This window comes from Gobio gobio (genome assembly GCF_949357685.1).
Source record: "Gobio gobio genome assembly, chromosome: 8".
Classification (NCBI taxonomy): Eukaryota; Metazoa; Chordata; class Actinopteri; order Cypriniformes; family Gobionidae; genus Gobio; species Gobio gobio.
In genome coordinates this window covers 8,048,924-8,074,728 of record NC_137114.1, presented here as the reverse complement: position 1 = coordinate 8,074,728, position 25,805 = coordinate 8,048,924, and the positions used below count along the sequence as shown (strand labels likewise).

Here is a 25,805-nt window from a genome sequence, read left to right as displayed (position 1 = left end):
TTTACAGAGTAATATATAATCTTGATATGTTTAATATGTATGTACGTATACTCAGTTGCAGAAGGACCCACAGCAGCATGTCCAGCTAAAGGCCCAGGCTCTAATCTACCCTGTCCTGCAAGCCTTGGATCTTAACACCCCTTCTTACCAGCAGAACCAAAACATGCCTATATTGCCTCGCACACTGATGGTCAGGTTTTGGAGCGAGTACTTCACCAGCGATAAGTCATTTTTCAGAGCCATGATGGCAAACAGACACAATAACCATGAATCAGCTGCTTTGCTTAAATTTGTCAATTGGAGTTCATACTTACCTGATTCCTATCGCCAGGCATACAATTACAGTGCTCCACCTGTGGTCACTGGAAAAAGTCCAGTGCATTCTATTGGTCCACATCATTCTCTTGCAGATCCACGAGCATCGCCATTGCTGGTGCCAGACACAACACTGCGTTTACTGCCTAAGGCCTATGTGTTGACCTGCGAGTATGATGTACTGCGGGATGATGGTTTGATGTATGTCACACGTTTGCGTAATGCTGGAGTTGATGTCACACATGAACATTACCCCGGTGGATTTCATGGTGCACTAATGTTCATTATGTGGCCAACAGACTTTGATATTGGACACAGGATGATGGACAACTATGTAACATGGCTTAAGCAAAATCTATAAGATTAATGTAGAATGCAACAGTGCTTTATGCATCAGTTTTGGTTAACTGGGTTATATAATTTCTTTTTTTTATTTATTTCAGGGGTTTTTCTGTTGTTTACAGTGCACCACTTTTTGTCTTAAAAAGGGCACACTTTGTATTAATCCATCATGGTACAGGCATTCCTATTATGACCATATCTGGTCTTAAGAAACACTGGACTATATTATTTTAAAGGTCAATCATAAATGAAGAGGTTGATGATGTATCCATTGCTATCCCTTAACTATGTATATGTTACTAATGAAGTTTTTCAACATATTGGCATGACAATAATATTTTAGATGATCAGTCTTCTTAACATGACACTAATATTGTTTTATTTTATTTATTATTGTTCTATATATTGTACTATTATTATTTCTCTATTACTTCTCTTTTGCAATTGTCACTGACTGCTTGACATTTTGACAGGTTTGGTTTGATATGCAGTAAACTGTCTGATGAATTTTCTGGTTCTTTGAATTCTTATCTTTAAAAAAATGTCGAGAAGATCAACTTTAAAGAGCTTAGATGGATTTGTATATTTGTTTTCTGTTGGGTAAAAAGATTACAGTAAGATCAAATCATCAGTAGAAACAAGTTATTTGCTTCTGAGAACTGACACCATGGCTTGAATCAACATCTTTTTGCTCTACCTAAACATATGAAAGTGCCTCACTGAGTGTGAAAGATGAAGTAGCTGCTTTACTTAAATTTGTCAATTGAAGTAAATTTTTATACAACAGTTCTGTTAGGACCACCATCATTCAAAGATGATTGACAATTAGCATACAGTTTGAATTGGTGGCATGCCTGTTTTCAGAAGTTCTCATGCAGCCTAGCATGGATAAGAGCAGGGAGAGCAATGAAAACCCCTTAAAGTAAACAGAACAGAACCAACATAATCCATTGCAGATATCATTAATGTTCAATCATTTAATGTACAGCATAATTCAAGAAACATGAGTCTGAATCTAAGAGGAATATCAGAGGGCCAAGTCCTGACTGGACGAGAGGAGGAGCTGGGGATAGAGGAGGGTAATTATCGCATTAGAGTAATGTGATAGAGCTAGGGGTGTAACAGTACACGTATTCGTACCAAACCGTTTCGGTTCAGGGCTTTCAGTTCGGTGAACGGTTTCCGAATGCAATCTTTAACAGTTAACAGTCGGCTTGTTTTAAGCACGGAACACACTTCAATCTGAGTTCCCACATGAACATATTAAGTATTCTGTCCATTTTATCACGAAATTCAAACGATAAATGCCGTTTTGACGCTCTATGTGGCGTGACTGATCGCTGATCACAGTTCAAGCGGCCGCGCGATGTGTGTGTGAACGCGATCATCTGTGAACGCGATCGATCATATCTTCCTAAAGAATAAACATGAATGAACATCTGAAGGTATGCTGAGGATACATTGCAACTTACTGTCACGTATCGTATGTGGTGTAATCGCTCAATCAGTGTTTCAACGGCGGAAAGACCTCAATATAACTGCTTGTAAACTAAACAATGTCATGTAGCATCACATTTACCTCAGGCAGTCATTCAGTGTCCACAGAACTTTATTCCCTTGAGAAATCAACTCTTTCACTAAATATATGCACTATATTAGCCTCTATATTCATTATATTCTACTGAACCTGTTAGGGATGTCTTGATTATTTCATGTATGTTTAAATAAACCTGTCCTGAAAATGACAGTCACTGTGTATAAATTATTATATTTCAACAACGAATTGGAGAAAAACTATTTTATAATTAGATTTAGAAGTTATTGATAAAACTGCCTTATGTGAAGTTTACATGTTTGCGTACTGTTATTTGAGTGTTGATTATTATACCTAAAAATAAATAGCAACTGAATTTAGGCTAATAGTTTGCCTAAATAGGACCTTTAATATAAATGTGCAAGTAAGGGCTCCCTCCCTATACAGTTTACAGCAATATCTTCAATAAACTTTTAGTTATAATTTAATTAATTTAAGGACAGACACTTTTTTTCCCTCAGTAAACCACTGTTTAATAAAAATAAATTAAAAAGCAATTTTGTAAAACTGCTGTACCAAACCCGTACCGAACCGTGACTTCAAAACCGAGGTACGTACCGAACCTTCAGTTTTGTGTACCGTTACACCCCTAGATAGAGCTGCTGATAATACTGTGATAGGCGTCACATCCTATAGTTAGACATGGATCCGAGTCAACGAGCTTGAGTAACGTGACCTGCCAGAACTAACACTCCACTTGATTTGTATAAACAAAGTCGTTTACTTAAGTTAACGTTTACGTTCTCCTCCAACAAAAATAGTAAAAAACAAAGCACAGTCTGAAAGCTGGCCTCGAACAATGTATTTGAATGGAGTGGAGCAACATAGATTTTCCTTTGCCCACTCAAAGTGTTCTATGATCACTTGGCTTCAGCACCAAGTTTTCCATTTAATCATTAGAAAGAGAAACACAGTCTGAGAAATCATGGAGTGTGAGAAAATACTTATAAACAAATCGGAATTACGCAACCATGTGCCATAGCGTCCCACAATAATTTGTTCTAACCAACAAGCTTCAAAATCAACCTCATTTATGCTAGATCCTTTACCCACCAAGCTATTGAAATAGGTGTCACCTGTAATATCACCTTCACATTCTTTTGACCCAGGAGAACTGGTTCATTGTAGACCAATCTCAAATCTCATATTTATGCCCAGTATAGTGTGGTCCTGACTATGTATGTTTCTGCAGAGTGACTTGCACTTCTAATTTCCTTCTCAATTATGACAAAACAGCGGTTAGCCCAAAAACCTCTAAACATAAAACGGTAGAATATAATCTATCCATGAATGGAATTACGGTTACGCTCACAAGTTAAGAACCAGGGCCTAGTTATTCAGAATTATCTAGATTTGGAAATCACATGTTTTGCTATCCAGGATCAGGCAATTCATCTTACTTTTGTACCAGTTTTTCAAAGCAACATTCGATTGGATCATTCTGATCCAGATACACACTTTTTTTTTTTCAACAGGTAGTCAGTGTGGGGTCACTTTAAGTGTTTTTATTTGAAGAGAAAGGACACAACCTCCGCCGGCTTGCTTTCTTTCCATAGTGCATCCTGGTGCCATGTGTTAAGCAACGCACATGCACCCGCCCATCCACATGGTGTAAAAGAAAATGTGATTCATCAGACCAGGCAACCTTCTTCAATTGCTCCGTGGTCCAGTTCTGATGCTCACGTGCCACTGTTGGTGCTTTCGGCGGTGGACAGGGGTGTATATGGCTAATCATTTGATGTTTGCGTGTAAAATTACTACCAAGCGGCAACCTCTCGCAGTTTCTCTTGAAGCCAATATGGAAGTGACATATACTGCAATTCATTGACTGGCCACTAGAGACAGGCTCCAGAAGGAGCAGAATCTCATTGAGCTCATGTTAAAATACCCAACTTTACAGCAGAAGAACACATGTTTACAGCCTGGTACAAATTGTGGTTTTGGTCTATAGGGCTAATTTTGCCCTTCATGACGACTGTGAGGGGGGTGAATTTTTTTATAACTCATTCGCTTACATTATATAAAGCATTCAAGTTCTGCATAATTAAGGGCATGGCCACTTTGAGTGACAGGTGGAGAGCCATTTATCTGCTGTCTGTTAGTCATCACGTCACTTCAGCTCCGCCCACATCCCACCTTTTTGCCCATTTTCTGTTATCTGGGAGTGACGCGCTGCCAAGATGGCAACGGCCAGCTCGACCCTACTTTATGCTTCAAAACTGCTCATCAGAATCCTATGGGTGACGTTACGGACACTACGTCCATATTTTTTTACAGTCTATGGTTTCTACGCAAAAAAGATGCAAGAGATGTGTGACGTTTTTGTGTGTCTTTTGTGGTTTTGAGTGTAGTGTTTCAAGAATTGGAGCCATAGTTTCAGAAATTGTGTATAAGCAATTAAAAAAAAAACTGTACTATTATCACCATATGAAAACTATCGCCCAGCTCTAAATGGCAAAATGTGGTTAATTACACATTAAGGTATTACAAATATTTACATCATACATTTCTGTAAATCTGCTTTGAAACAATGGGTATTGTGAAAAACAAAACAAAAACGTTCACATTTAAACCCGCTCTTCCCTGCAGGCAAAATTACACCAATCAAAATCAAATCAAAAATCTAAATAAAGTTAAATTATCTGCCAATGGGGTAAGAAAAATAATCTTGTTTCTGTTTGGGACAGAAACCTGAAACAAGATTTCAATCAGAAACAAGATTATTTTTCTTACCCCATTGGCAGATAAGTTTGCTTGCTTTAAGCAAAAACTCACTTCATTTTGATTTAATATTGCACAAAACAAGAAAAAATGTCTTATGTCATTTTACTTAACTAGAAAATGCATCTTGATTTAAGAATTTATTGATATTTAGAAAACAAAAATGCTAAATAAGAAAAACATGTTTTGTAGTGTGTAAGCGTAGTAATATCTCAACTCAAAAATTAGGAAAAAAACTTAAAAGCAATAGATCAATTGCATTTTATCTTGGAACACTCAAAATAGCAAGAGATTATCTCTGGCTGAACTTAATTAAATTGTGGCCAGTGGTAGATCCCGAAATTCTGTAAATTAACACGCAAGAATGAGGAACTAATGGATAAAAACTGGTTGCATTATTGTAATATTGTAAGCAGCCTGGGGATTGACCAACATTTGTGACCTGAAGCATGCAAAGAAAAGTCCCATAAGACAATGTGACATTCCAAATTCCTCTGATTCCTTTCTGGGATAATGAGTTCAGTGTGACTGAGATTAAAATGGTCTATTTCACTCAAGTGTTTCAGTTTTGTATATGTTATCACGGGACTGAGATGAACCAGACAATAGTGATTATACCTTTGGCCTGTGCATGAAAAGGCTTTTTATATTTATTATGTTACATGTATGTATTTATTTATTTATTGCATTTGCATTTCTACACACATCAGTCTTATGCTTTGCTCTGGGTATGGAGAACACCTGACCGACTTTTTTCAGCCATAGGTTGTGTTATGATAGAAATGAATAAAATACTTTGTTTATAGAAAACAAAGGATGTGCAATGACATTGGGCAATGGATGAATTGTTTAACATGGTGCTTGTACAACTTGTACTATTTATACTGGTTCACTGTTTACATGTATTTAAATGTGCCACCCCTCTCTGAGTCTGTGCCCCAGCCTGGCCCCCCCACGAAACATTTTCTAGACCCGCCCCTGTGTACAAGACATCTCTCGATGTGTATTGTTACCTCCTTCACTCACAATTCTAGAGTAATTATAGAATGCAACACAAATCTTATTTTAAAGAACAAAGGTCTGTACCCTGCCAAATCACCACAGACAACAAGGTTATTTTAAAAGCTTTATTAAAACTTGTGAATATAAATTAAATATTAAATAACTCAAATGGGAAGCATCAACTTCAGGAAGGGGATAAAGTTTCTCCATTTGTGAATTGTAAATGTCTGGTAATCGTGCGAAACATAGGGGACCATATTTAAAAAAGTTACCAGACGACTCTGTCTATATTTTTTGCTGCAACAACAAGACAAGTGGAAAGATATGAGTATGCTTAATGACATTTTTTCAAGTATGATAGATGGTGTTAGATGGTGTGACATGTATGATCGCTACAGTTACGGTAATGCCATGTTCACACTGCGATCTGAGAGAATCGCTGATGAGTCGCCGACGCCCATGAGATATTTAGGCATGCTAAATATCTGGACCTGTCGGCGATTCAAACTCCTTCTGTGTGAAGTGTGTTCTGACTGAAAATTACATTGCGTGTGTTTGGTTGTGAAACGTCATTTGAGGACTGGACAGAGCTCCTCTGGCCAATTAACAAACAGCGTATTATTATTATTATTATTATTATTATTCTGGCAGCTTTACAGCTCAGAGGTCATAATAGATCAGAATATTCGAGGGACCGGGGGCAACATGCTGGAGACGGGTTTATTGAGGATGATGTTGATTAAATAATTATTAAAGTGCAATATTCGAATGACGGGAGGCAACACGCTGGAGACGGGTTTATTGAGGATGACATATCGATTTAAGTATTATTTAATTGTAATATTCGAACAATCTGAGTCAACACGCCGGAGACGGGTTTATTGAGATGCCGTGTCGATGAGGCAGTTCCAGGGGAGTCTAATCACGGTCTCTGCAGACACTTCAGGGTCCTGTGTTGGTCTTCTCTGGGCGCAGGTCCACCATCTGAACTGGATACGGCCCGGATCCGGCTGACTGCAGTAAACCTCGGGATAAAACAGAGAGACTATCATTAGCGTAGATGCCATTCTTCTGATGATGTAACGAGTACATCAGGTGTTATGGGAAGTGTTCCCGGTTCCGGCTGACCTAGTTAATGCAGCCTAACAATCATTTCATTGAAAAAGTGTTTTATGTGTATGCCACAGTAAAGAGATGTGTTTTTAGTCTAGATTTAAACTGACAGAGTGTGTCTGCTTCCCGAACAATGTTAGGAAGACTGTTCCAGAGTTTCGGAGCTAAATAGGAAAAGGATCGACCGCCTGCAGTTGATTTGGATATTCTCGGTATTATCAACTGGCCAGAGTTTAGAGACCGCAGTAGACGTGATGGAGTATAATATGTTAAGAGCTCGCTCAAGTATTGGGGAGCTAAACCATTTAGTGCTTTGTAAGTAATAAGTAAGATTTTAAAATGTATGCGATGTTTAATAGGCAGCCAGTACAGTGTTGACAGAACTGGGCTAATATGGTCATACTTCCTGGTTCTAGTAAGAACTCGAGCTGCTGCGTTTTGGACCAGCTGGAGTTTATTTATTAAGCGAGCAGGGCAACCACCCAGTAGAGCATTACAATAATCTAGCCTTGAGGTCATGAACGCATTAACTAACTGTTCAGCATTTTGCATTGAGAGCATGTGCCGTAATTTAGAAATATTTTTAAGATGGTAGAAAGCAGTTTTACAGATGCTAGAAACGTGGCTTTCAAACGAAAGATTGGTATCAAAGAGCACACCCAGGTTCCTCACTGACAACGAGGACTTGACAGAACAGCCATCAAGTGTTAGACAGTATTCTAGGCTACTACTTGTGGAGCTTTTTTGTCCAATAATTAAAAATTCAGTTTTTTCTGAATTGAGTTGCAGGAAATTACCAGTCATCCAATGTTTTATATCAGCTATGCATTCCGTTAATCTTGTGAATTGGTAAGTTTCTTCAGGGCGTGAAGAAATATAGAGCTGAGTATCGTCAGCATAACAATGAAAACTAACGCCATGCTTCCTAATGATATCTCCCAGTGGTAGCATGTACAGGGTGAAGAGTAGCGGTCCTAGCACTGAGCCTTGTGGTACTCCATACTGAACTTGCGATCGGTGTGACATATCTTCATTTACTACTACAAACTGATAACGGTCGCATAGGTATGATTTAAACCATGATAAAGCAATTCCACTAATACCTACATTATTTTCGAGTCTATTCAAAAGAATGTTGTGGTCGATAGTATCAAATGCAGCGCTAAGATCGAGTAACACTAATAGAGAGATACAGCCACGATCGGATGATAAGAGTAAATCATTTTTAACTCTGACGAGAGCAGTCTCAGTGCTATGATACGGTCTAAATCCTGACTGGAAATCCTCACAGATACCATTTCTTTCTAAAAAGGAACATAATTGTGAAGACACTGCCTTTTCAAGTATTTTTGACAGGAAGGGTAGATTTGAGATTGGTCTATAATTGACTAATTCTGTAGGATCAAGTTGCGTTTTTTTAATAAGTGGTTTAATAATAGCCAACTTAAAAGTTTTCGGTACATATCCTAATGACAAAGATGAATTAATTATATTAAGAAGAGGATCTATGACCTCTGGTAGCATCTCTTTTAATAGCCTAGTCGGTATAGGGTCGAGCATACATGTTGTCGATTTTGATGATTTAACGAGTTTAGCCAATTCTTCTTCTCCTATAGCAGTGAATGAGTGTAATTTTTCCTCAGTGACACTACAATGCTCTGTCTGATGTGATACTGTAGTAGACGGCTGCATGGTTAAAAAAATGTTCCTAATATTATCAATCTTACATGTGAAGAAATTCATAAAGTCATTACTGCTGCGCTGTTTACAATCATCAGAAGTTGAAGCTTTATTTTTGGTTAATTTAGCCACTGTATCGAATAAATACCTTGGGTTGTGTTTGTTTTCTTCCAAGAGAGTTGAGAAATAAGCAGATCTAGCAGTTTTTACGGCCTTTCTGTATGTGATCATGTGCTCTTTCCACGAATTACGAAATACCTCTAATTTTGTTTTCTTCCAGCTGCGCTCCATTTTTCTGGCTGCTGTTTTAAGGGCCCGGGTGTGCTCGTTGTACCACGGCGTTGGACTATTTTCTTTAATCTTCTTTAAGCGCAGAGGAGCAACTGTGTCTAAAGTACTGGAAAAGAGAGAGTCAATAGTTTCTGTTGCAACATCGAGTTCTTCTATACTATCTGGGATGCTAAGCAGATGATACTGATGAGAAAGATTATTTAAAAAGCAATCTTTAGTAGCGGCAGTGATTGTCCTGCCATTTTTGAAGCGAGGGGGCGGCTTTGCAACCTTAGCTAAATTAAGTATACATGATCCTAAGTAATGATCTGAGATGTCATCGCTCTGCTGCATAATTTCAACGGTATCAACATTTATTCCATGTGACAATATTAGGTCTAAAGTATGATTATGGCGATGAGTGGCTCCTGACACGTGTTGCCTAACTCCAATAGAGTTTAGTGTGTCTTTAAATGCTAATCCCAATACGTCTTTTCCGTTGTCTACATGGATATTAAAATCACCAACAATTAGTACTTTATCTACGGCCAGTACTAACTCTGATAGAAAATCAGCAAATTCTTTGATAAAGTCTGTATTATGCCCAGGTGGCCTGTATACAGTAGCTAACACAAATGTTGAACGGGTTTTATCATGTACACTACATAGCGTTACATAAAGCACCAAAACTTCGAAGGAATTATATTTGAAACTAGACTTCTGAGTAATACTGAAGATATTATTATAAATTACAGCAACCCCTCCCCCTTTACCTTTCAGACGCGGCTCATGTTTATAACAATAATCTTGGGGGGTGGACTCATTTAAGGTAATGTAGTCGTCAGGTTTTAGCCAGGTTTCTGTCAAACAGAGCACATCTTGATTATTATCTGTAATAATATCATTAACAATAAGCGCTTTTGGGGAAAGGGATCTAATATTCAGCAACCCAAGCTTTATCAATTGTTCATCTGTATTATATCTTTTGTTTATTTGTTGGACATCAATAAAATTTTTACTGTTGAATGGTTTTGATGTTTTTTTGTATTTACTAATTCGGGGAACAGACACAGTCTCTATATGATAATATATCTAGGTGAAAGAGTCTCTATGTGCTGGGATTTATCTGACTCCGGTAACGTGAGACAGCTAGCAGACGGTCGGTTTAGCCAGTCTGTCTGCTTCCTGACCTGGGCCCTAGTGAGTCAAGGTTTAGCTCTAAGACTATATGCCAGATTACTAGAGAGAAGAGCGGCACCACCCCAAGAGGGATGGATGCCATCCTTCTTCAACAGGTCAGGTCTGCCCCAAAAACTTTTCCAATTGTCTATGAACCCTATGTTATTTTGCAGACACCACTTAGACAACCAGCCATTGAGTGATGATAGTCTGCTAACTATCTCATCACTCCTTTTTACAGGGAGCGGTCCAGAACAAAAAACAGCCTCTGACATCGTACTAGCGAGTTCACACACCTCTTTAATGTTAATTTTGGTGATCTCCGACTGGCAAAGTCGAACATCATTAGTGCCGACGTGAATAATAATCTTAGAGAATTTACGATTAGCTTTAGCCAGCACTTTTAAATTTGCACACTACTGATGTGACAATAGGGCTTTCGCACTGGGTAGTTCTAGGAACTAGTCAGGGTGGTTCCCCGATAACTAAAAGTTCCCCTAGGTTTATTTTCCTGATTGCATTCACACCACCAGTAGGAACCTTGAAGTAATGTAAGTCGCCCTTATTGTGACCTTTATTTTGACGGCGATGAGAATGACAGAGGCTGAGCTCTCACATTCTCCATCTTCATTAGTTTATGATCTGTTTAACAGGCATGTCTGAAACGTTATTAGATAGAACGGTTACACAATGAAAGTAGACAGTTTATGAAAAAGTATTAGCGTTTGCCGTGTGGTTGATGACCAATGTCGCTAGCTGAGCAGAAATACATAATCATGTTTCGCTTGGTCCTGTCATTGTTGTGTTGGATTTTCTCCTTAGGGTAAAGGTTGAGAGGTCCATATCATTGTTTTCCATGTTTGTAAAGATATAGATTTTTTTGAGTAAATATATAGACTATAATCTGTGTGTGTAATCTTTAAAAAAAAAAGGCAGGTGCTGGTGTTTTGCGTTTGCTCTGCCAATCAGTGTACACTTACGTCACTGGTAGTTCCTATTGTGCTGGGTTAGACCCTACTCTGAAGTACGACTGACAAAATTAATACTACTGTGATGACTGACTTGGATAGGTATAAGGCCAAAATCTTATATAACGGGTTAAGTCATAGGTCATAAGGCTGCCCCTGGACCTCAGTTTATGGAGGTAGGCTAAAGACTACCAGCGCTTAAATGAAAATAAGTTTGTTTCTGTTGCTGTCAGTATTGTTTTTGGAAGTTACATTAAAATGCAGTTTGCTCAAAAATATGAGGGCATGCGACAGGTACTGTTTGAAAGATGATGCATCTGTGTATGTTAAATGCATGGCGTGTGTGTTTCACCAGCTCCGTTTCCATGGGCACATTTGATTTATCTAATTCTGGATATTTACAGTTGATAACTTAGAAGACGTGTTATTAATAATAAGACCACAACAAGAAAAACCCATTATACTCTGTGATGCTATGACGTGAAGTGACGCGACAAAATGTTCTACTGTAACCAACGCCTCATTCTATTTTAGATCTTTGAAATATGCATTGTATTTTAAGCGCTTGTCACATGTTGTGCATGTAAAAAATAGGAAATATGAATGTGAAGTGAATTTGTGCTCTCATTTCAAATGCATTGATCAATAGGCTTGCGTCGACTTCACTGTAGCCTATATGTGCGCTGCTTCCTTTCCGTGTGTTCTGTCTGGTAATGGAAAATATCAAGCACTTCCATTTCAGAGTCCCTGTTATCAGATCTGTTGAAGATGTTGCTGTTCATGTTTGTTAGCCCAGGGCATTTTACAAATCCAGACCAGACAATGTTCTACGGCCATGTCTGGAATAAAGAGTAGCCTTACCATGTTACACAGTACAGTTAGGGTGATATGACTTAACCCGTGATATAAGATTATCCAAGTCATTCATCACAGACAGTATCAACGTCAGTAGGCTATACTTGTATTTCGGCCACACCACAAGGTGTCACTGTGGCCTCAACAGTGGCTTCGCCCTCGCCTACTCTGAGCTCGATTGCTATGTCGGAGGTAAACCACACCCTCCACATTACCCTACGGACAAAGAAATGTAAAAATACTTAAATGTAAAAATAAAGAAATGTATAAATAAATAAATGTAGAGATGAATAAATGTGGAAATAAATAAAAATAGAAATGTGTAAATAAATAAAAGAATAAATAAGTAAATGTGGAAAACAATAATATATACATAAATAAGGAAACATGTATAAATAATTTATTTCAGTTTTTTTGCTTTTCTATGTATATTTATTTATGTATTTATTTTATTTTTTTTAATTTTGGTAGCTTTGGAATTCCATACTTAGCTTAAGACTTCTCTCTGTTCCCTTAGTAAAAGTTGGTCTCAGCAACTTTGTGAATAGGTTAAGAGAAAACTCTTAGCTGAGAACTTTTACTGCTATTTAGGAGAACTCTTAGTGGTAAGATAAAATGTTTTGTGAATATGGCGTTTATAAAATTAACATAATTTCTTATCTTACAAATCAATAGTTTCTTATTTTCACTGGCATGTCTCTCAGGTGTTGAGGACTAGTGCATCGTTCAGTACGAGTAAAATACTTAAGTGCTGTTAAAATCAGATACTTTAAGACTTTTACTGAAGTCATATTGGAATTGGTGACTTGTAACTTATAATAGATTCATTTTCGCTGTAAGGAATCTGTAATTTTACTCAGAGTATTGTTTTCAGGTACTCTTTACCAGGGGCGTAAATTTAATCTAAACTCAAAATGTTTCTAAACTTAAAATGCATTTTTTTGTCCTGTTTGCGTTTGTATTGTTTTACTAGTTACACATTTATTTTAACTATCTATCATTATATTATTTACAATACTCAGGATGGTTTTTAGGGGGGGACAGCCCTCAGGACCCCCGACCCCCCCGCGATTTACGCCCCTGCTCTTTACATCTCTGCTAGCCAGTCCCTGCATGTGTGCACTGTATGCCTCCAGCGCAGTAAGAATTTATGGTTGTTGTGAACTGGACTAGCTAGTGAGGCGTTTTCCTTTTTTACTTTGTCTCTACTTTTCTTTTGTTTGTATATCACTTCCCAGCCTCGTGTTGCCAGCCAACCTTTATAATCTTGTTACCATATTGATGCTTTAAAAACACATTAATTCATTTGCATGAGTTTATGTTTACAGTGGAATTAGGTGTTCTTGTTTGGAGCATAGGTTTGTTTGAGTGTTTTACATTTTGTGTAATATGATTTTGGGGGTATTTTTGTAATTTATTTTTCTCTTTATTTCGAATTCTGTGTGACGAAGCTGGGATTGTATTGGGGTTATGGAGGGTTGGCTGGTTATCAATATCTTTTGAGGGGGAAATTAACTTTTCTTATACAATGTATTTTTTGTAGATTAAATTCCGTTTGTTATATTAAATAATTTATTTGTATTAATAAAACAAATTATTTTTGTGAGATACAAGTTCTTTTTTTCTTTTTGGTGGAAAAAGGGTCACCCTTGGTTACATTCGGAGCCGTGTAGTCGCATCAGCGCTGACAGCCCATTCACCTCTGAAGAAAGCAAAGCTGTTGGAATCTGAATGGAGCATTACAGCGGTCTCTCTTCCCATGCACAGTTAAGTGCAGAAAGCTCCACTGGGCGTTTCTGTCTGCCTCACTGCTGAGGGGTTTGTGTTTGTGTAGCTCTGTATAACTTTGTTTTGAATCTCTATTATACAATCCTTCCTTGTTGTTTATTTTTCTAAATATAACAATCATCACCATATGTATGATATTATCTAATATTGCCTATCATTGCTAGCTTTTAATCTAAATCACTTACACTACACCTTAGCATTTCACAAGTTTAAAGCTACACTGTGTGATATTTTCCCCCATCTAGCGGTAGCGTTGCCACCCGTCCCGGTTTTCCCGGGATTGTTCTCTTTTTTGAGCTAATTTGAGATAATTCCCATGCTGGTTTATGCTGGTCTATGCTGGTTTAGCTGGTCTACCAGCATGGTCTCATTAATGATGCAGGTCTACCAACATGGTCCTGTTTGATTTATTTTAGCTCATTATTTTGTACATATTTATGCAGGCAGTTCTTACATGGTCCATTTAATAAGTTTCTTGTGTAACAGCTTTCATAGATGAGTAGTTAGCCAGGTGCTATACCTGAAGAAGTAGGCAAGCAGAACCTAAGGCTAGAAAAATAATTAAAGGTGCCCTAGAATGAGTTAAAACAATATTTTTAATTGTTCTCTGAAATCTACATTGAGGGTATGTGACTTATTTAAGGGCAAAAATTGTCCAGATACGGTTTAACAGGTCCATTTACAACCCTAGAAATTATCCCTAGAATTAAATGGTCGCTTTAGCTTTAGTGACAGAAACACATCTATACTGTCCGTCATGAAAATGGAGAGATTATGCATCCAACCTTATATGTTTGATCCTGTTTCTGATGAAGATGCAGATTTTGAGGAACAACCAATTGTTTTGAGATTGTAAATGGACGCTTCTGAGTGGTTTAGTCTTTATTTTCAGTAAGAACCTGCAAAACGTAACGTCAGTACTATAACTTCAGCCTACATGTGAACTAGCATATAACATTAACTTTACACGTTAACGCATTACGTCAGCAGTCACAACTTTCAGTCAAAACACAAGTTTTTAGCATTGTAAAAATATTTTAATCATTGTAATGCGTCACCGTATGATTTTAAAATGATAGCTACTTCACTTTGAATCACAAACTCTAAACAGCGATCTGGGTAACACGTAGATATGTTGTTTGTACAGTACAGTAACATTTTTTCTTAACAAATTGACTAGATGCCTTGTTAAATTAAAGCCAATTAAATTGTTGCGGTATCCGGTTATAGATAAACATCAACCATGCCTGTTGACGGTTTTGTTCTATGGGAAGGGTATGAAAAGTCCTCAAATCCCCTGCACAGCCTGGAACATAAAATGTATTTCCAGGATCTGCCATTTTCGCTGTCCTCGCGTCACGCTTGTTTATTCACAATACCTGCAGAACTTCCGATGATTCGGCTGTGCAGTTCCGCTTGGCCTTGAACATGTGCTGGCATATGCAAATGTTGGGGGCGTACATATGAATGATTCCAACTGTTTCGCAACAGTCGGTGTTATGATGAGATTTGCCTATTTTTCCGTGGTGTTTTTCACAAACAAGATTTACATATGAAGGAGGAAGCAATGGTGTTTGAGACTCACTGTATGTGATGTCCATGTACTGAACTCTTGTTATTCAACTATGCCATGGTTAATTAAATGTTTCATTCTAGGGCACCTTTAATATGATAAATAGGAAGGAAGAAACAGTATACTCAAGATTAAAAATGGGACATACAGGATTGAATGCAACACTGAAGCTGGTAGGAAAAGGAAAGGGTTTATGCACAGAATGTCAAACACAGGAAGATGTGAAACATGTTTTATTTTGATGTAGGAGGTACAGTGAGCAGAGACAAAGATGGCACGATATGGGCGATAACATTTTCTTGGGGAACAAGGAATGCAAAGCAAAAGAATTAGAACCTTTATTTTCCTTAAAGACAGTGATTTAATAAGAAGAATTTAATACGTTTTTATTTTATTTTATTGAATAACCAAAGGTTTACTGCAACACTCTACACACTCCTGTATAGGGGGCGGTATGCAACAAATGAACGATGCAATCTGCCAAGAAACGAAAAAGAAGAAGAAGGAAGAAGTAGGCAAGCATGTGGATAGAGGAAGCAATGGCTTTCTCTCGCTATTCCGTTTGACTTCCGTTTGACTTTGTGGGGTCCTATGATTGAGGAATATGTTTTGTTTTGGTCAATCAGTAAGTAGTATATTTTTTTACGACAATCACCAAAACCAGAGCATGCATTTAATGTGTAACTATGGTATGGTAAGTGCTGACTTTTGCAAGGACATTTCATTCATTAAGAAAACCTTGTCGGCTTCAAAAGCAGCTACGTTTTGTCATTCTCATTTCCAGTCCAGATTCCACAAACTCTTAAGATTTGGGATTTGGGTTGTTGAATACAAATTAAGTGCAAAACTTGGGCCTGTTACTTTAGACATAGAGTTGGGTAAACCAAAGCAGACTAGTTTTTATCTATACCCAAGTTAGTACCAAGCCTTTTCGTCCCAACTCTGATATATAACTTAAACCAAAACGGGGTAGAGGTTATACTTGTTTATTTCTAAGTTTAAATTACTGAAATAGAAGGCAATGAAATAGAAATTAGGCTAGCAATGCCAATGAGTTCTTTAAGGGAAGTACATTTAATATATTGTAAATACTTGGTCTGCAATACAACACATACCACTATTTAAATTTTCATACAAATTCATTACAATAAATAAACAAACTAAAACTAAACTAAAGATTCTTGAACATTAACGTGTTTGAAATAAGTTTTATTATTGCAACAGAATATTTGCACGTTACATTCACATTTATAGGAATTAATTGATAGCATTGCTACCATGACAATATATACAGTACATTCAGTATTCACATTAATAATGTATCATGCTTCATCTCCCTTGATACTCAATGTGTGAGATGAATACATGCCTCTTTAACCCTCTGGACTTGAGAAACGCGCCCACGCGTTTTGCTTGATTTTTCATCATGACAGTGTAAAACAACGTAAAATACTCCGTCATTTTTGGCCTCACATACATGAACGATATGTTTTTACAAAGCTTAAAGTGTCTACTTTTATTTGTGTACACTCAAAATAAAAACTAAATTTTGTGCTTTTCGCTAAATAAAGAAAACAAAGAGGATGAGCGTTCTCCCGTCGGTCTCCCTGTGATGTCCATTCTGAAATGTGTCAGAAAATGACCTCAGAACTCAAAGAATACTTGCTTCACAGACACGACAGTTATCTCTTTATAAAGCTTGGAATGTCTATATAAAAAACAAATATTCTCTGTTCATGTAATCCGTATGAAAACAGTGAAAGGTACAGTTCCTCCAGCGGAGCCTCATTATCTTTAATGTGACCACACCCACGCATGCGCAAAGCGATTCACATGCAAATCCACGAGGAAGGAACACAAACCTGTAAACGCCCCCATCACCTCAAAACGAAAGAATCAGCTTCATCATTTTCATCGAGTTTGGAAGACACGCTGAGTTTACCTTGGATTTACCCCAGAAATAGAACGTGATTTTTGAGAATGTTTAAGGTAAACATTTCTTCTCACTTATATTAGCGTTATTGATGCATAAACTTCACATTGTAGGCTACTAGTTAAACTATTGCTAGATTAAAATGTGTGAAATCAACGGAAACATGTTATAATATGAAATAGGTAATAGGCAACCATTCAATGCTAAATAAAGATACACGTACAACATTTTTTATGCTCTATAATATTAAACACAGTAGGGTTGCCAACTGTCCCGTATTAGCCAGGACGTCCCGTTTATTGAGCCTAAATGTCCCGTTCATGACTGTCCTGTTTATTGACGGCTATGCTGATGTAACCACCGACTAAGCCGTTCACTTTTGCGCGCTCAAGTTTGTTATTTTAAATGTAGACGCTCGTTTTTGCCAGCCACGTGAGATGAAAAAGCTTAGGAACGGCAGACGTGGCAGGAACATCTGTTTGTGTATGCATTTGTAGATTACATTGCAAACAAATCATGATATTCACGGTGATACTGTAATGAGAAATCCATGTTGAAAACAGTTATGTAATTTTTTTCCAGGATTCATTGATGAATAGAAAGTTAAAAAAAAAACAGCATTATCTGAAATAAAAATAAAAAGTTTTGTACCTTTTGACACATGTAATGCATTGTTGCTGAATAAAACTATTCCTTAAAAATTATGATTTATTAATAAAACTATTAAAAGCTTTAGTTGGTTTGTGTGTAACAATTGACATTCATTTTTATGATGTTAAAATTCTCTTTAGGATTAAATTGTGCATTAATAGGTTGAGCAAAACAAATGTGTTTATATCTGAGAGACTTTTATACACACACTTAACTGCAGACACTGAAATGACATACCCAGTGTGGTAGAATCTTCTCTTCAACCGTCTTCTCTTCATCATGAATACTCTCGTCCTGTCTTCTGCTGCTGACGCCTTTTGATCCTGTGCGCATGAAGTTACATTCACATTGAGTAAAGGTGCCATTTTTTTGGTTTGACTTGTGTGGTGAAGCAGCCATTTCGTTTAAGGCTACAACTTACCCGAGCTACATTCAGGCCTGCATCATTTGAAGGGTATTTCACATTAAGCTAGGTTTTTGCTGGCATTTGTGACCTGAAAAGTGATTTTGACAAGACATATTTAATTTCTGACCTACGTTTTCTAAGTAAATCTGTTATACTTTTTTTTATAAAACAGTTGTGGTTACTGACACTTTTGATATTTTAAGTTAATTAAGGAAAAGAGTACATATTTTTTTGGTTTAAATATGAAAGTGTTTATAGGATAAAACTAATAGGCCCTTTTCACAATGACGTCAGAAAACGATACTCGGTTACTTAACGTAACCTCGGTTCTCTCTAGAAGAGGGAACGAGTATTGCGTAAGTTCCTTACGCTACGGGAAAGTATTCTTTCTTCGAGATTTCTGAAAAACCCAAAATTATCCTTAATTTTGTAACATTGTCAACGCAGTGCGGCAGCCTGGCAGACCATAGCAGGCTATTCCAGCGTGCTATTGGCTGCTCTGCTGGCAACTGCAGCAGCCTATCGGTGAGCCCGCGTGACGTGGCGACCAATGAGGGCGCTTCGCGCCCACCTGGCTTCATTTGCCTACAGGTGGGGCGTGGCCACGTGTATATAAGCAGGGCTCACGGGCTGCATATTCGGTTTTCGTAGTTCTGAAGCGTAAAAGCCCGCGGGGCGCACGGCAAGGAACGCAATACTCGTTCCCTCTTCTAGAGAGAACCGAGGTTACGTTAAGTAACCGAGTATCGTTCTCTTACGAGAGGTTCTCTCGTATTGCGTAAGTTCCTTACGCTACGGGAACATATTGTCAACGCCGTGCGCGCCTCGCATACAGCATATGTATCCCAGGGAACCGGGGAAAAAACACTGCTCGGGCAGGGTGGCCGGTAAAGGAAACGGGCCACCACATATACGGACACTTCATTTGAACTGACGGGTGGTTACAACAGGTGGTTACAACACCCTGTCCCATGAATGAGGGAACGGCACCTGCCGGTCTCCTTCAAATTCACCACACCTTGTCTCATGAATGAGGGAACGGCAACGCCGGTCGCCTTCAAATTCACAATATCTTGTTATATGAGTGAGGTAACGGCACCGCCGGTCACCTTCAAACTCACAACAGCTCGTCTCGTAAATGAGGGAACGGCACCGCCGGTCTCCTTCAAATTCACATGAGCCTAGTACCGAACTTACTACCAGTATGTGAGCTATGTCTGCGCAGAATCACTGGGCAGAACCAACAGCCCTATTGAACTGATAACACTTTCGCCTGTAAGGCAGGAACTTCCAGATTGTAAAATCTCACGAACGTAGACGGGGAGGCCCAGCCTGCCGCCATACAGATATCGTGGATGGAAATCCCTCTGGCCCAAGCCCACGAAGAGGCCATGCCTCTGGTGGAGTGTGCTCTGACACCTAGTGGGCACTGCAGATGTTTGGAAGCGTATGCAGTTGCAATCGCGTCCACTATCCACCTGGACAGGGTCTGTTTCGAGGAGGCGAGACCTTTAGCGCGCCCTCCAAACGAAACAAATAGCTGCTCAGAACGCCTGAAGGCGGCGGAGCGTGTGACATAAACCCTCAATGCCCTGACAGGGCAGAGGATATTGCCACCGTCCCCCTCGTCGGATGCTGGCAGAGCCGAGAGGGAGATAATCTGCGCCCTGAAGGGAGTGCCGATCGCTTTGGGGACATAACCATGCCTCGGTCTGAGAATGACCTTAGAGTCATTAGGACTGAACTCCATACACGTCGGGCTCACTGAGAGCGCGTGTAGATCCCCCACGCGTTTCACTGAAGCCAGAGCTATCAGGAACGCGGTTTTTAGCGAAAGGAACCTTGGTTCCACAGTCTCGAGCGGTTCAAAGGGATGAGCCTTCAGGGCCTCTAGGACCAAGGCCAGATCCCATATAGGAACCAAAGGGGGCCGCGGGGGATTCATCCGTCTGGCTCCTCTGAGGAAACGGATGATGAGCTCGTTCCTTCCTAGCGTGCTACCTAGCGTCGTCTGAGCGAACGCTGCTATAGCTGCCACATACACTTTGAGCGTGGAAGGGGACCTGCCCAGTTCCAAAAGCTCTTGGAGGAAGGAGAGCACCCGCTGGACCCCACATTGCTGTGGGTCCAATCCCTTGGAAACACCACTCAGTGAACACCGACCACTTAGAACTATATAACCGCCTCGTCGAGGGGGCTCTAGAGTGTGAAATCGTGTTCATAACCCCTTCGGGCAGGTCAACGGGTATCTGTTGGTCACCCATACATGCAGAGACCATCGCTCTGGATGGGGATGCCAAACTGACCCTCCTGCTTGAGAGAGGAGGTCTGCTCTCAGCGGAACTGGCCAGGGGGGTGAGTGCGACAGCTTCACCAGCTCTGGGTACCAAATCTGGTTCTCCCAGCGCGGCGCTATAAGGAGCACCGGGCGGCGCGTCTCCCTGATTTTCTCTTTTCTCTTTTCTCTTTTGTTGCAAAGAGGTCGAGCTCCGTCGAGATGACCTTGCGGTGTGAGATGGCTCCCATCTTCACTCCCCTCTGGTACCAGTCGGCTACTAACCAGGGCTCTAGGCTGAAACACAGCTCTGAGTCACTCTGATCCTGAAGCCTCCGGACGCCCAGCTGAGCTGTGTGTGGACAAACAGTCATGGGTGTAGAGAGAGTAGAGCAGGGGACTCAGCACACAGCCCTGTGGAGCTCCAACACTCAGGGTGATGGAGGTGGAGGTGAACTGGCCTACTCTCACCGCCTGGGGTCTGCCAGTGAGGAAATCTTCAATCCAGAGGCAGAGAGAAGAATTCAGGCCTAGATCCAGGAGTTTGTGTGTTAGCTTAATGGGAACTATGGTGTTAAAGGCTGAGCTATAGTCAATAAATAGCAGCCTGACATAGTTCCCACTTTTGCTGTCGATGTGAGTGAGGCAGGAGTGAAGGACGTGAGAGATGGCATCTTCAGTCGATCTATTGGGACGATAGGCAAACTGAAGAGGGTCCAAAGTGTCAGGAATGGAGGAGCAAATGTTGTTTTTAATGAGTCTCTCAAAGACCTTCATGACTAAAGATGTGAGAGCCACTGGACGATAGTCATTTAGGCAAGAGGGTTTACTGATCTTAGGTACAGGGATGATGGAGGATCGTTTGAAGGAGGTGGGGACAACAGATGTAGCAAGGGACTCGTTAAATATGGGTGTAAAGAGCCCTGCGAGCTGATCAGCACAGGACCGCAGAACACGACCTGAAATACCATCCGGCCCAGCAGCTTTCCTGACATCCACACGTTTGAGTGCCCTCCGAACCTCGTCCTCCGAGACAGAGATCACGTGACCGTTGCTGCTCTGAGGGACTCTCTCTGACGCGTCACTCGCCGGAGTCGCGCTGCCGCGATTACCATCAAAGCGAGCGTAGAAAGAGTTTAACTCGTTCACCAGCAACGGATCAGCTCTCACCTCTGCAGAGGATTTAGTTCCAAAAGCACAGATGGACCTCAGTCCTTGCCACATCCGCCGGGAGTCGTTGAGTTGGAAATGAGATTCCACTCGGTCTTTATAGCGGAGTTTTGCGGCTTTAACGGCGCGCCGGAGGGCGTAACATGAAGCTTTGTACTCCCTCATATCCCCCGTTAGGAGACCGGCATTGTACGCGATAGTGCGCGTGTTAACTGCAGTGCGGATTGAACTGTCCACCCACGGTTTCTGATTAGGGAAGGACGTTATAGTTATTGTTTGTGTGGCTTGCTCTGTCAGTGTGTTAATAAAGCAGAGCGCCACTTCTGTGAACTCGCTGACGTCTTCAGAACTCGCGCGGAACATGTCCCAGTCGACGTCATCAAGAGCTGCCTGTAGCGTGATCTCTGAATGGGATGACCAGCGTTTGACTTCCCTCCTCACCGGGGGCTCTTGAACGAGCCTTTGTTTATATTCCGGTGTGAGGAAAATGGCGGCATGGTCCGATTTGCCAAAAGCTGGCTGTGAACGAGCTTTGTAGGCGTTCTTAAACGGAGAGTAGCAATGATCCAGTGTGTTTGCTCCTCGTGTGGGACAGGAGACATGCTGGTGAAAGTTTGGCAATACTTTCTTTAGGTTAGCTTTGTTAAAATCACCCGCGACGATGAAAGCAGCGTCGGGGTGTTTGTTTATGAAGCCGCTGGTCACATCATGGAGGGCAGATAAAGCCAGCCCCGTGTCTGCCTGTGGTGGAATATAAACGGCAGTGGCGATGACCGAGGAAAACTCCCTCGGTAGGTAGAAAGGCCGGCACATGAGAGTTAAATGTTCCAAGTGAGGCGAGCAGGATCGCGAAAGAATGGAGATGTTCCTAGGATCGCACCATTTCTTGTTTATCATGAAACACACTCCACCGCCTTTAGATTTCCCGGCCTCGGCTGTTCTGTCCATCCGAAAAACAGAGAAGTTCTCGGACGGCGTCACGGCTGTATCCGGGACCGCTGGCGTGAGCCATGTTTCGGACAGACAATAGATGTTGCAGTCTCTCATGTCCCGTTGAAAACTTATCCTGGCTCTAAGATCGTCCATCTTATTCTCCAAGGATTGGACATTTGCGAGCAAAATGCTCGGGAGAGGAGGACTGAATGCTCTTTTTCTCAGTCTGTTGCGGATCCCAGCGCGTTTCCCGCTGTGTTTTTTTAATCTTCGCCGTCGACTCGAGTGGCCATTGTTCAACTCGGCGTCCCGGCGAATCTCAGATGGAAGATTGGAGAAAGTGTCCTGAAACAGGTCAGTGTAGCGGTAACCAATTTCCAGAAGTGTTTTGCTGTCGTAACAGATCAAAGCAGATGATCCGTTGGAAAAAATAGAGAGTAAAAGAGAGTAGAATAATAAATAAAAGCAAAGTCTTAGCGGAGCGACCTGAACGGCGACCGAGCACGGCGGCGCCATCTTGCCAAATTACATAATTATATTATGTATAGACGCCCAAAAATACTCGAGCGCCACGTGGTGCAAGTTAGCTTTCTGTATGTAAGAAAAGCTGGCCGCGAGCCCGGGGAAGCGGACAGTAAACATTTTTATCTGCCGCGAGAGCTGGGCTCGAACTCGGGTCTCCGGCGTTTCAGCCGCTGATTTTGCCACTGTGCTACCGGGAGGGACACAATAGCATTCAGTTAGCGCGAGCATACGGCAGTACGTCCTCGTGCTTGTTGGCAGTCGTGCGTGCATAAAAGACAGGCTCGTTACTGCAATAGTAATATTTCCAGCCGCCTGAACTGGAGAGGGGGCTGAGAAATGCTAGAGAAAGGCGGTTCGTCCGGCCACAGCGGGACGAAAACACCCTCTGTTAATTTTCCGGTGAGTGCGGCGCGCACGCGCGCGCTGAACATGCTCGTGACCGTGCGCACTCTCATTCCTTGTGAACGGCGCAATCTGCGCGGTCCAACAGGGGGGAGTGCGGGTTCATTGGAGAGCATATGTCAGCGTCATGTCTCATGACGGCGTTTGTTCGCTGGCGTGCGTGTCTTAACAGGCTCGTGTACAGCAAAATGAACAATTCCAGTCGCCTGAACTCATGAGGGGACTGAGAAATGTGCGCGAGGGTGGAACATGTTAATGTGTAGGCCTATATTTATTTTTTTAATAAATTTTTAAAATGTAAACGAAAAGAGGCATGGTTTTGTTTTATATTTCGTTTGTTATAAATATACATTCAGTGAAGATGATCCAGATATGCGTTGCCTGAACCACATCTGTGTGGCTATTTATGTTTAATATTTTTTTAATGCAAATAAAAAGAGGCAGAGTGGTGTTTTATGACATATTTTGTTTATTGTATACATACAGGAGTGAGAGCTGTCATCCAGGCGTAGCTCCTGGAGCGCCTTGAACGTGCATCTATTTCACTTCAAACGCACAAAATTTCTATGCGCGTCACTGTGGACGCGTGAAGGGATTCAAAATGTTCACGTTTCAAACTAGACACGGCAGACCCGAGTTTGACGCTCTATTCGCGTTTAGTGTGAACGCAGCATAAAACTCCATAACGTTTCACTATGCAGGCGGAAGTAATCATACACAGCTCTGTGTCGGAACGGAAGTTGCGTGACGTCATGCGAAAAGGGCCTATTTCAAGACAAATTTTTATTTCCTGTTAAAGGTGTCATGAACTGGCTTTTTTTTTTTACACTGTTGTCTGAGGTCAACTTATGACGTTGGTTTTTACAAAAACATCATAATGAATAAGTAATAGGCAATTTTCTGCCTTGGTTTTGAGGCTCTCTGAAAAACACTCAGATTTGATGGGCGTGCCGCACTGAACACTTGGAAGTAAACGTCCACGGCTAGGATTGGATAAGATTTGCACATTTAATGAGCTTCAGCCACTGTCAGTCCATATGGGTATCATCTGGGGAAATGCTCAGAGGACTCGTAAAATATCAAACAAACACAATGATTAAATCACAACAACTCTCGCAGACACACACACACACACTCACTCACTCGCGCAGACACACACACACACTCACTCATTCGCGCGGACACACACACACACTCACTAAAGCGCGCGCCCGCGCGGGCGGACATACACACTCACTCGCGCGGACTCACACACTCACTCGCGCGGACACACACACTCTCTCTCACACACACACTCACTCACTCGCGTTGCACGGACGCAGAGACACACACACTCGCGCCTGGCCCATAACGTTGCAAGTCCAATCACGAGTGAACCAATAACACCATCTCCACCCTGTGACAGCGTGCTAAGGTATGTAATCAATAGATTTTAAACGATCTGTAATGTTATGCAAAACTAACACATATAAAAAAACATGTTTTAGCCTAATCACATAAGTGTGTGTTCAGAAGGTGTTCAGATGTTTATAGCACAGAGTTTTACTGTTTTATTAAACTTACATTGTTTGAAAATATTGATTAGAATATTGATATGAAACAGATATGTTCCTAATTCTGCGTATCTGAATTTTAGTGTATACTAGTCCACTGGTAGTGTATATAGGAATTTACTTCAAATCTACTTTACTCTTTCCCCAACATTGACTGAATTTCCAGCTATACGGTAGGGGGCGCTATGACACATCTTCTAGTACAGAATCACCAGATCAAAATACAGGAGAAGAATAAGCAGAAACAAGTGATAGAAGATGGCTCACACAAATGTAAAATGATCATCAAACATTAAACAGCATGTAAATCAAAACTGCGTAATGTTACCAAATGAAATGTTGAACCCATTAAGAGGGAATGACTGTAAAGCTTTGGGGTGTTGATGGACTACTCCATCTGTGTTTTGATCATTGTTCTGAATCTGATCAAGGTATAGTCTTTGACAAAAATGAAATTTTCTCAGGATTTTGTTTAAAATATTGCCGTTCTTTATGAAACTTACCCACATTCAAGTGTTGATAAAAAAAGATGCATGAAGCTATAATAAAATGTTTTC

The 25,805-nt window shown here is 40.5% G+C and overlaps 1 protein-coding gene across 2 annotated transcripts in view; it reads left to right on the top strand.

Annotated features, from left to right (window-relative positions):
• aadac (arylacetamide deacetylase) overlaps positions 1 to 2,394 on the top strand; it is a 56,881-nt gene extending 54,487 nt beyond the window's left edge. Inside the window, exon 5 of one of the 2 annotated variants that reach the window (XM_079824125.1) lies at positions 56 to 2,394. In XM_079824125.1, the coding sequence (XP_079680251.1) occupies positions 56 to 676 (621 nt within the window). In that variant the 3' untranslated portion in view covers positions 677 to 2,394. The remainder of the gene's footprint in view (positions 1 to 55) is intronic. The other variant, XM_079824126.1, reaches the window with a different exon arrangement.
• Positions 2,395 to 25,805: the final 23,411 nt, after the last annotated feature.